This window comes from Natator depressus, chromosome 1 (genome assembly GCF_965152275.1).
Source record: "Natator depressus isolate rNatDep1 chromosome 1, rNatDep2.hap1, whole genome shotgun sequence".
In the NCBI taxonomy this organism is placed as follows: Eukaryota; Metazoa; Chordata; order Testudines; family Cheloniidae; genus Natator; species Natator depressus.
In genome coordinates, this window is record NC_134234.1 from 224,381,972 (window position 1) to 224,395,082 (window position 13,111).

At 40.0% G+C, this 13,111-nt stretch overlaps 1 protein-coding gene across 2 annotated transcripts in view; it reads left to right on the plus strand.

Annotated features, from left to right (window-relative positions):
• The window catches only part of KIAA0930 (KIAA0930 ortholog), a 137,589-nt gene that overhangs the window by 82,100 nt on the left and 42,378 nt on the right, over positions 1-13,111 (plus strand). For both annotated transcript variants that reach the window (XM_074936484.1, XM_074936493.1), the window contains exon 2: positions 411-559. In XM_074936484.1, the coding sequence (XP_074792585.1) occupies positions 411-559 (149 nt within the window). The remainder of the gene's footprint in view (positions 1-410; positions 560-13,111) is intronic.

Consider the following 13,111-nt stretch of genomic DNA (forward strand, 5'->3'; position numbering starts at 1 on the left):
AACTCTGGCAAATGGTGGTAGTAGCTGCATTTGAAATTAACTCCCTTCTGTGCTTCTCTAATGACTTCTAGATTGGTGCCTTGGCCCTATCTTTTCCAATGACACCGCCAGAGCAGCTGGAAAAATAGAGAGAAACTTTAAGGGCCAGATCCTCAGCTGGTGTGAAGTGTTGTCTATCTGTATTGTCATCAGAGTTGTGCCAACTTACACCAGCTAAACATCTGGCCATAAACATGGCATGGGTGTCACACAGGAGTTAAACATGTTACTTAAGCCATACAACTAATCCTTCAGTAGGATCACGCTTGGTCCCACAACGCTCGAACTCATGCTGTCTATAGTATAAAGTAAAATCAAATGTGACAGGGTGTCTTCTACAACTCTTAATTCTCCTGTTTTATTCCCCTTAGGTTGTTTCAAAGATGATCGCATTGTGTTCTGGACTTGGATGTTTTCTACTTATTTCATGGAGAAATTGGCCCCCCGGCAGGACGATATGCTCTTCTATGTCCGCCGAAAGCTATCCTATGTTAGTGGCGATAGTACAGAGGGAAAGAAGGTGAGTGAACAGAACTCGGAGTTATGAACACCAGAGTTACAGAGAGACCAGTCAACCACACAGCTCATTTGGAACTGGGAAGTACACAATCAGGCAGCAGCAGAGACAAAAGAAGAAGAAAAAAAGCAAATACTGTACAGTTAAATGTAAACTACAAAAAAATAAATAAAGGGAAAACAGCATTTTTTTCTGCATAGTAAAGTTTCAAAGCTGTATTAAGTCAAAGTTCAGTTGTAAACTTTTGAAAGAACAACCATAACGTTTTGTTCAGAGTTACAAACAGTCACCATTCCTGAGGTGTTTGTAACTCTGGTGTTCTACTATATATTGTAGCCTGGAAAATATTTTTCACCCATTTAGCATAGAATTTGGCTTTTTGCTGTGCCTTGCTTGTCTGAAGTATTGCAGGGATACTGTAAATTGAGGGTGGGAAAAATCAAGTTCTGCCCACAACAAATGTTAATGTGAAATTGGCCTGCAGTGAAATATCTTAGTTAACAACATGGATTTCAATAATGGTGTCAGTAGGCTTCAGAGTTAATACCCCAAAGAGATGAGTGAGTGTAGTTCACATTTCTGGTGGAGCTATTGTGTCTGTCAGTCTGCAGACTCAGGAAAACAGCACAGTGTTGGTTCACATCCAGAAGGTTCCTTTTTGCAACTATAAGGAGTAGAAACTTTCTTTTTGTTTTTTTGTTTTTTTAAATGAAAGCTTAAATACTGCAGAAGGAGAGAGAGCCAACCACCAAAGTAGTGCTGGTTTGATGCATCCATACATACCAGGACAATCCAATATTGTACCCATTAGACACTCGGCAATGACTTACGCAGAACTTTAGGAACTCCTATAAAGGGGTGATGAAGTGATGTAATAAGCAACTAGTAGACAGAACCTCAGGCATCAAAACCTATTTGTTGAGAGAGGGAATTTTGGCCAGAGGGCATCTTGGGACTTTTTTTTTCTAATTTTTGAAGATAGGGGAAGAGGGGTAAAGTGTCTTCAATCAATAGAGCTACTAGACAAAAAAAAGACCCTAAGTTCAACATCTTAGGTGAACAACAGTTACTGATTAAACTGATGTCTAGTAGTCTTCACTGAAGACTTAGGATAGGGTATTTTGGAAATTTGTAGCTCTTGGAGGGAAGCTATGCTTTAATAAATGACCCTTACCTGAACCCTTGAAATCCCACAGTTGTATTACTATCCTGCATAACACAAGATTGTGGCTTCATTTAGCCTAGTAAAAATGTGGATCTTTTGACCTCTTATTCTTCCCAATGGGAAAGAAGAATCGCTTTTAATGCTTGTCCACTTGAACAGTTTCATTCACATACGTATACTTAGCTAATTTCTAATTCCTAAAGCTTTTTAAATTATTCATCTTTCCTATAGGGATTAGGAGATCAAATAACCCCTTGCTTATATCAGGCTAAATGAAGCCCCAAGCATAAATCCAATCATAAATATTTCTGATCTGTGAGGCTTTTCCATAAGTAGAAGTCCTTATTTCAAATTCAGTCTTAGTGAACTGCCTGCCACAATGGTTGATGTGGGAAATAAGAACTTGTGTGTGCGGAAGCCTGGCACATTGAGCAAAGGGTACATTGTATGCTTCAATATTGTCGAGCTCTGAGAAATAGGCTGTTTCCTCTTGGGGATATTGCAGTACTTTAGAAGGTCTTGTGGGCTCACATATCTTACGAGTTCTTTTCAAAATTGTCCTGTAGGCTCCTGTTTGAAATGAAGGTTTGTGTTGCTTGGCGGTTTCAACTGCTTCTTATATGGGGTTATTGAGCCTGTCTTGTGAAGTGAAACATTGATCTGTTACTTTTAATCTTGATTTATGGTTGGTCTAGTTTTAGTTTGACTTCACAGCTTTGTCAACTATCTTGTGAAAGACAGACAACTGTCTGCAGTCCCTGATTGCCATCTCATCACTGGGACTGTAAAAGTGCATCCTATTTATTTGGATATGAAAAGGCAAGGGAGAACTAGACAAAGATTGGGCTTTCAACATCAATCACATTTTAAACTGCATTTTAAATCTGCCAACCTCCAAATTGCATACTCTCCTTAGCTACTGTCTCTTGAAAACAGGCCCATTCCACTCTTTTCTACTGTGTGTGTACATACAATAAGTTCTTGATAGGGCCCATGTCAGGACAGAGAATTATTTCTCTAATCCTGGGGATTTACTCATGGTGTTCAATCTAGGATGTTGATTCTATTAAGCACTGGAATAAATTGCCTAGGGAGGTTGTGGAATCTCTCATTGGAGATTTTTAAGAGCAGGCTAGACAAATACCTGTCAGGGACGGTCTAGATCAGTGCTTCTCAAGCTGTCTGATGTGGGAGACGGGCAATTTTTTTCCCAATGTACGCGCAGACCAGCAGCCGGTGGCTCGCGGACCGGCACGGTCCGTGGGCCACCACTTTGAGTAGCACTGGTCTAGATAATACTTGAGTGCAGGGGACTAGACTAGATGACCTCTCAAGGTCCCTTCCAGTCCTACGATTCTATGATTCTATCCCAGGAAAGAGAATTAGACTCTTGAGTAACAGCTTTTCTTTTTTATTTATGGCAAGAGTTCATCGTATCAAGTTTCTAAGGCTTTAGTCTTCAGAATCTCTGTAACCAAAATCATGGGACCCATCTATCATGACCAGAGAAATCAGGGTAACTTAGAACAAACCTTTTTTCATATTTAACAGAGCGTTAGCGGTTTAAGGGGGAACCCTCTGACTCTCAGTTGTTCAATACTCCATTATGTCAAGATCAGGGAAAAAAACAAACAAACCCTCACTTTCCACTCCGTCCTACACCAGCCAGTATAATTTAGTGAAAATTTAACACGTGGTCCTCATTTACATTAAAACCCCTTTTTTACTACAGGAGTGATGTAAAGAGGCCTTAGTATAAATGGAATCAGGCCCTTGGTTTAAGAAGTATAATGGCTTACATTAATGCAGTGGTTCTCAAACTTTTGTACTGGTGCCCCCTTTCACACAGCAAGCCTATGAGTGCGACCCCCCCCCATATAAGTTAAAAACACTTTTAAATACATTTAACACCATTATAAATGCTGGAGGCAAAGTGGGGTTTGGAGTGGAGGCTGACAGCTCGCGACCCCCCATGTAATAACCTTGCGATCCCCTGAGGGGTCCCAACCTCCAGTTTGAGAACCCCTGCATTAATGGTACAATCTCTCTGCCACTTCTCCCTGCAATAGAGATTTTTAAAGAATTACATTTTGGTACATTTACAGACTTCTCTGATTTTTCTATATAAGACAGTAGGGAAATTGTGATCTCAGGGTATTAAGGGAAATCGTAGCATGGCTTTCTTGGCAACTCACCAAGGACGAGACCAAAGTAAAATCTGAAGTAGCAGTATGTCATCAGTGCCAGATTGTATTAACCCATTTGCCTTTGAATTCTTCTTTGCCACGTGGAATGTGCACCACATCTCTGGTAGGACTGAGAAGGACTAATACTTTAATTGTATGTATTGAGTTTGTCAAGGGTGCCCAGAGCTGGAGGTCGGTGCTCTCTTGGTTGGCGTAAATTTGAATAAATAAGTGGTGTTGGAATCACTGCCAATTAGATGTAACTTAGTTGCCCAAACAGCTAATCTTCCTGAAGGCATAAAAGTTACCAGTGTTGGTGCTCCATCTTCAGAAATAGAGAGAAATGTAGCCCCATAGATTGTATACTAATGGGCCTCCAGAATTTGAGTGCTATCTTTGTACTATCTCCCCTTAAAGTACCAAGTATTGGCTGTTGTGGGAGACAGGTTGGTTGAGATTTTCAAAGCCAAAGGGATTTAGGCACACACATTTCCAATGAAATTCACAAGACTTGTGTGTCTAAATCCCTTGTTCACTGTGAAAATTTCCTCCACCATCTGCCAGACTGTATCGTCCAACACCAGTCTGAGCCCAGATGTCATCTAACAGAGACGGCAATTTCTTTGTTTCATATCGTTGTTAATTTAAACTCTTTTTTAGATACTTCACCTTACTAACCAATGATGGCTTGGGTTTTTAAGCAATCTATGGGGCTGTAGGGAGAAGAATCTAGTGTAAATTGTAACTTCTGGCAGTTCCAAAGAACTGGTTGAAAATCACAGTCACAGAAACAAGTAGCAAGATTCTGCATTTTTGCCTCCCCAGTAACTCACCAGCCCTTCTGCATAGTTAGAATGTGGGAAGGGATTAGTCACGTGTGTGTGTGTGAATCAGTTCACAGGCAGCTGTGCTGCCTAAATGCTTAATATTTTGCTGAGTCTTCGAGTTGTGTTGTAGTCATAGCTGTGAGTAGGAGCTGCCGGCATTCCTGGAAGAGGAGAATGTTAAGTTAGACAAAATGACTCTCATTGTAAAACCTGAAAATGAAAAAGAGAGATTGTTTGCATTGCCAGAGTTTTTTACTATGACTTTCTTAAAGGAATTTCAAAGCCATAGAAAACATGATGATCTTGCTTTCCACTGTACATAAGTTACCTGCAAAAACTCCTCCTGCATTTACCTTCATGCTTTATTTTGCTAACATTTTATTGATCCTATAAATTTCTGAAGATAAAAATTCTGCTACTTGATAGTCTCCTATCTGTGACATCAGAATGCATCACAGAAGAGAGCATTAGAATACCTAAAACTCATTTGAGAATCTATATTCCTGCACAGTTAGGAAAGTAACTGAAATAGCTTTATTGTATGGTGATCAATAAAATATCTTCTCTGTTGGATTGAATTTGGGTGTGGCCATGAGGGGTTAAAGCACTATCACTAAATTTGATCATTTTTAGTGCTTTTTAAGTTGAATATTAGGTGTATATATGTAATATATGTGGGTAATGGGTATATTATTAGTTTCTGTGGCCTTATATGTTTAAAACATTTGTAGGATTTTTGAATAATTTAAATAAAATTAATTTAAGAAAACAAGAGCAACAACTAAGTGGATTCCTAATATAAACTATATAAAAGTGTAGCAGGATTGAGCTATGTAATTGAAATGACATCTTACTGGAATCTACTAAATCCCTTTATATTCTTATCTATATTAGATGTTAAAACAGGGCCACAAATTTGCTTGCTTATATTTTAAACCTGGCTTCTGTGGCAGAAATTAATTTTGTTATGAAGGAAGTAAATACAAACCCAATTCCCCATCTGATGGGGGAGAAAATGTCATGAATTATTAATTACTGCAAATGTAGCACTTGTGAGTCACTGGAGGACTGAAGGACAGGGGAGAGCTGCTGAGGTTGGGCTTCAGTAAAGGAAGTGGCTGATAGGAGTTCTCTGACAATCTCATCAGTCCACTTCTGAAGCACCAAAATGCACTGAGGAAAGATCAGTGTACTCAGTCAGTGAGTTACACAATGGGGTGTCAACTAGTTAACAATTGCAGGTATGAAAATGTCTTTTTTGAGGCCAGAAACTTGTCTGTCTTATATGTAATTTATGCAACCAAATCAGAGCTTTTGAATATCATAATTAAGGCTCTAATGTCAATGATAGCAAAATGCTCAGGGCAGAAAATCTTCAATCTAGTCCATTTACGAGCCCAGTTTTGTATTCCACACTTTTTATATTCAGGTTTCAGAGTACCAGCCGTATTAGTCTGTATTCGCAAAAAGAAAAGGAGTACTTGTGGCACCTTAGAGACTAACCAATTTATTTGAGCATAAGCTTTCATGAGCTACAGCTCGCTTCATCGGATGCATTCAGTGGAAAATACAGTGGGGAGATTTATATACATAGAGAACATGAAACAATGGGTGTTACCATACACACTGTAACCAGAGTGATCACTTAAGGTGAGCTATTACCTGCAGGAGAGCTGGGGGGGGCGGGAGAGGAACCTTTTGTAGTGATAATCAAGGTGGGCCATTTCCAGCAGTTGACAAGAACGTCTGAGGAACCGGGGGGTGGGGGGGGAGGGATAAACATGGGGAAATATTATATTATTTTCAGTCACCCATTATAAATATTTCCCGATCAGACAAATATAATTTGAGATACAGTTGTTTATTAACTTATTCCAATCTCACTTCCTCCATATCTCTCTAATGCAGTGATACTCAGACGTCAGTGGTTCAGGAGCTGAACTATCAATCAATATTACCCAAAAATAAATAAATAAATATATAAGTGTGTGTGTGTGTGTGTGTGTGTGTGTGTGTGTGTAAAAAGAGAGAGAGAGATGATTGACCAAGTATTCTACAATTGGCTAATAACATATTAACCAATCAGGATGTTTTTACTAACTTAGATTGGTTAATAATAAAATCACACAGTGTTTTAATATCATGTGCTGCAAAGGAGACACATTAAAGAACCACTTGCAGCTCCTGAGCCTCAGTCTGAGTCTCACTGCTCTAATGCATCAGTTACCCTACTTCTATAGCATAATTTCCCACATTATGTCAATTTTAGGCATTCCATTTGCCATTTCAGGTATTCACCCCTGTATGAGTGAGTCCAGTAAGGCTAAGGAATTACTCATAATGGACAATCCATTGCTGTAGTCTGTGTGTGCCCTGCTGCTCTGAGGCTAAAATATGCGGGTATTTATACTCACTAGGAATTGCTTATTGAACAGTTCTAACAGAGTAAAAATCTAGGACAAATGTTTTTTGTCAATTACACCTATGTGAATACACTGGCACATGGCCTTTGACCACACTTGACTAATGCTTAAATTAGCAGATGTGTACAAGAATAGGAACAACAATTTAGCAAATTTATGGAGGCTGAAACCCAGATTACTGAGGGACTGAATCAATGAAAGAAAGATGTTACTGTTTTCAGAATACTAGCATAAGACAGGAGCTAAGAACAGTTTGCCAGCATCTTAAATGCATTGATTTTTCATCTTTCTCATGCTGATCACAATCTCTTCAATCCTATGCAGGAAGTAATGGTTCCATTTCCCAAAGCAGTTAAAACACACTTCTTATTTTCCCGTGCAACAATCACAACAGCTTTCTCAGTGCCAAAGCTACGCTTCAGAAAGACCATTTCTGTACTGACAGTATCTTCTAATCTCTAAGGTGTTTCTTTCCCCCTCACATGTTGGTCATGCATCACTGGACATTCTGAGCTCTCAGATATTTGGTCACATTCCTCTCTAGCTTCTCACTTATCTATTATTTGCATTGCAATAGTGTCTAGACAGACAAGACAAAGTGTGTGCGAGGAAAGAGAGGCACAAAGCAGTGAAGTTCTCTCTCTCTCTCCCCTTACCCATCAGGCTGGGAGGCAAGATATGGAAATATCCCTCTATGTGAGCAACAGATTGCAATAGGCTTTCTTGAGCCTAATACTGTTTTGACTAATGCAGCTGCCTTTTTGCAGTCCTGCATGTCCTCCAAGGCTTCATTTTTGTCAATTATGCCTGCTGAGCTATAGAACAGCTTCCTCTCCAAATGACTTCCCAGAGTATGTGGAGGAGTAGAAAGAAGAGTGTATAGAGGGGCTCCGCTCACTTGGGAATGGGGCTAGGGAAAAGTCCTGCATCCAAAATCACTAGTCACTCTTGAAAATCTCGGGGTACATCTGCACAGCAATTAAACACCCGGGGCTGGCACGGGTCAGCTGACTTGGGATCTCTGGGCTTGATCGGCAGGGCTACAAAACTGCTGTGTAGACGTTTGGATGGGCTCTGAGACCTGGCGGGGGGAAGGGTCCCAGGCCCTAGGCTCCAGCCCGAGCCCAAACGTCCACACAGCAGTTTTTCGCCCCACAGTGCAAGTCCAAGTCAGCTGAGCCAGGCCAGCCATGGGTGTTTAATTGCTGCAGAGACGTACCCTGAGATTTTCAAGAGTTTCTAGTGATTTTGGACCAGGCCTTTTCCCTAGCCCCATTCCAAGTGAGCCACAGGTCTTTCATTGCAGAGTACATGCACCTTCAGTCCCTAGAGTTTCAGTTGTGTGTCCGACTCCTGGCTAATGAGATATAGATTAAACAAATGAATCTCTAGCTAGATTTTTGGGTACTTTTTTCTAATATAGGTTGCTCCTCCCCCACCTCAGGAGCTTAGTGTGGGTTTGTTAGGTTCTACGTAATGTAGAAGTCTTTCTAAGAAAATAAGCTAGCTGCCAATCCATAGAGTGAAATCATGGCCCCATTGAAGGTAATGGCAAAATTCCCACTGACTTCAGTGGGGCCAGGATTTCACCCATAGACTCGCTTAATGATGATTTGGGAGAAAGGTTCATTCCTGCTACACGCAAGTCCAGGCGTTTGCTTTGTCAGTCTTTGAACAGAAGTTCAGGGACAACGTGGGATTTAATCTTTTATGCATTGATGACCACCTTTTTTTTCCCAGGTGTCATTTTTGCCAAAAGTGTCTTCATGGTCCATTATACAGTACTACCATAGAATATATATCTTGTTTGGAGTGCTATGTGACCTTGTCATTAGGGTGAATTACTATTAGGTCTTCTTTTTCTTGTAGTTAACATAGTGTCCCCTTTGGCCTTTACTGCTATTGGGAGAATAAGTTGGATATTGTTATTTAATGTAAATAGTGTGTGCGTGTGTGTGTGTGTGTGTGTGTGTGCGCACGCACAAAACTGTGCATCTTTTCTTTAGCAGCCTACAAATTTGGTTGGCTCTCTGTCTATTTGAGAATACTCCTGCCTTGTTCCTGTGGCACTGGAATGGCAGATTATACCTGTACAAAAGAGAATTTAGAAGCTAATAATGTTCCACAGGCAGTTAACACCAGCACCATGCCCTCTGGTTAAACCAGCCATTGAGCGTTTGTTCCTGTAATGCAGTGCTTGTAACTGGGAATCTCCTTCAGAGTTTGTGGAAGTGCAGTTTCTTTAGAATGAGAAGAACTGGAATGCTTCCTTTTTGCTTCTATCTATAATTTCAATTAAACTAAGTAGAAGTAAATATTTAACTTCTAGCTATCCTACTAGCTTTATTCAATTTTCTCATCTCTAGACTCTTATTGTTGCTCTAAACATGACAGTCTGATACCTACAATTACTGATCTGCAGATCCTGAAAATAAAAGTATGTGTATTTAGATCTTACTTGTCTGTAACGTGGATCCACTAATCCAGAAATAATTTCCTGAATTCTAGTTTTTGTGTTTTAGCTTCATATTAAAAATAGCTTTGAAAGCAGTTGACTTGGGGAAGAAAGGAAACCAAGGTGGAAGATGCCATATAGTCTTACAATTCTGCAGGTTTGCTGGTCAGTGTCAGAGAGAAAGTAGCAAACAGTAGTTTTGGACTGGTGACTCTGGGAAATAGAAAGTATCTAAGTGAAAATTCTCTGGCTTTGAGAAGGGATGTGTAGAATGTTTCCCGTCAGTGTATTGGTGTGATAGATTGGCTTCCACTCTTGTTTTGTCTCACGAGGAGATAAATTAGGTTTGTCTCTAAAGTTTACATTTCAGTTCAGAAATGGTAATAGTTCAAACTCTGATTTTAGAGAGAGGGACAAGGTGGGTGAGAATTTTTTTTTTAATGGACCAACTTCTGTTGGTGGAAGGGAAAAGCTTTTGAGCTTCAGAGCTCTTCCTCAGGTGTGGAAAAGATAACCAGAGTGTCCTAGTTTAAATACAAGGTGGGACCTGTCTGATTTTATTTTTTTAGAGGTTCAATAGCTCAGAAAACTGGGATACTTATAGATCTAAGTCAATGTGAGATTTGTAGTGATTGCTCAAACCTTTCTGGAAGGGGGTTGGGATGGCAACCAAAGTAATTAACCTGGAGTTTCAGGGTCTCAGCTCCCCAGGCAAGGGCGTCTCTTTCTAAAAAGTAGACTGCTCGAATTCTACGTTTCAGTCTTGCACCATTGAACTATCACCTGCTACTGGATCAATAATTGACAGGAGAAGGATTGCGTTATAAGAAATTAGAGCAGTGCTGCTGTCCCCATGAGCAGAGGGAATAATTGGGCAAGAAACTAAATATCAAAAAGAAATAGATGAAGAGGAAAAGAGATTGAGTGAAGTTGGTTTTTTTTTCTGTTCTTTTGAATTTTGACTGCAACTGAGCAGATTCAGCAGAGAGACGCTGAAATCACTGAGACTGATAGATGTGGTAGTATTAAAGGAAGAGTGTTAATTTAGGACTATAACTAAGGGATTACAATATATCTACTAGTATTGAGGGGTGCAAACACCGGGGAAAGAGAGCGGTACAAGGCAGCCGAACTAAAAGCAATGAGATAAAATGAAACAATGGAAGATTTAGGCTGAATATCAGACAGTGTTTCTAAATCCTGAGACCTTTGACTGTGGAAGGGGAAATAGTGGAAATTTCATCACTTAGGTCATTTAAAAGTGGAGAGGACAAAGCACTAGCAAATATGCTGTAGGGTAATGGACCTTCTTTTGCAGAAAATGACCAAATGTCTTTTTTTCCCCTCCCTTTTTCTAATTTCTGGCCTTTAAAGCAATTCAGCCCTGCAATCTGGACCCCAGTGTTCAACAAGTTTACATGGAGAACCCTTTCTATAATCAGTCACAGCCCTGTTACCCTCTGGTATGGATACCGTTTTCTCTAGAAAGCTATTAGCCAGGTTAGGAGGGGAAATTCTCCTAGAATATCAGGGTTGGAAGGGACCTCAGGAGGACATCTAGTCCAACCCCCTGCTCAGAGCAGTACCAATCCGCAAGTAAATCATCATGCAGTACACTGTTGTTGCCGGCACCCAGTGCCGAGAGGCAAAACAACAGCAGGGGTTCGTTACCTGGTGTGCGTCACCCAATAATTACAATGGGGTGGAGAAGCAGAAAAGTTTATTTGCAGCTGCAAACAAGGTACAGGGAGAATAGAATCTCAGATCCTGTACGCAGAGCAGGAAGTTACACAGGCTTTTATACATTTTTTTTTTTTTTAGCATACTTATTGAATAGCAAGCTGTCCTAAGTATTCATATAGCCAGCCAATTCAGTTACCAGCTAGTTTTTTTATTTTTTGTATTATTTGTTAAACTATATATAAAGCTGCTTTATTTAGCATTGTTTTTTTATATTTGCCCTGTTTGGCCTTGTTTAGTTTCAGGCAGTCTGACTCTGCAACATATTGTTGCAGATCCTCAGCATAACTGCTGCGAGTGCCTCCAGGCGGGGGGGCCAAGGACACTTGGGCCTAGTACGCAGAGCTGCTGCGAGTGCCTCCAGGCTGGGGGGGGGGGGGCAAGGACACTTGGGCCTAGTGCGAGGGGGCTTCATTGACACTCGTGGTCTTCCATCCCCTCGAGTTACCTAGTGGCCATGCCCCAGTGTCCCAACACTATCTACAAATAAAGATTACGTTTAGGTTTACCTATTTATTGGTGCTAACTTGTGACACAAAAAAAACTGGTAAATTGTGTTGTTTTTTAATCTCCTAAATAACTAGAAAATGTAAACACTTCTCTCCGCTTCTACAGACGGCCAAGTGTTGCTCCTAAATATGAAGTAAGCTTAGGTGACTGGAAGCCACATTGTACTTTACTATAGATGCTGGAATGGATGCTGCCTGTTAACCTCCTCAGATAATACACCATCAAACCACAGAACTAAAGCATAATAGTTCTGCTGATTATATAGCTGCACTGTCAAAATGTTCTTTTGACAGAATACTTTCTTTCTTTCTTTCCCCACCATGCTAATTTCATCATTGTACGTCTGATTGTTTAAGTGACAAAAAAAGAGACAATGATTTTTTTTTTTTTTTACAATTCAGCCTTCCCCCACGCCAAAGCATAAATGTTTTATACAATCAGATGTTTTCATTCTCTCTTCCTCATCATTCCTTACCTTATTTGTAATCATTACTGTCACTTTATATATTTCTTCCAGTATGAAGACCACTAAATCCTACAAGGTCGGTGACTTTCAATGATATGACTGCAGATAGCATTATAAATCTGGCAAATTACTCCAGCTGGCCAAAGAAAAGGTTCTATACAGGGAATCTTTCTTTGTATTTTTTTGAAGGTTATGTACAATTATCCTTATTAAGAAATTAGTCAGAGAAACATCTTTTTTCTCTCTGTGTCATTTTATCTAGGTTAACGTAGAATAACCAATCAGTTCTGCATCCAATATCAAAAGTAGCCCTGTGGATATCCCAATCTACTTGCACGTAGTTAGAAATTCTTGGGCTGACCCGCTGGCCCCATTGCAGTCAATGAGATATTGTCACTGACATTTGTGGGGCCAGGATTTCGCCCCTAGTTAACACAAATGGTAGAAGCAACAGTAAAAGATGTAGCAGTGGTTTTAGATTTGTCACATTTTTTTTTCTCCTTATGGTTTGTTGGACACTGATGGTTTCCTCAGTAGTGCGCAGGACGCAGGAGGCAATAGAGGCCCCTGAACAGTGTAAATAAACTTGAGAATACATGTCCTTTGCTTTTGTTCTCTTAGGAATAAATAAATAAATAAAAACCTGAAGTTGTCTCAATTTAATCAGATTAATGGTCCAAATCTTCAGGTGCAGTAAATGTAATGTAAATGTAGCAGATGAAGTCAGTGGAGCTATTCTCATCTTCACGGATAAAGAGGAACAGACCACAAAACTAAAAATTA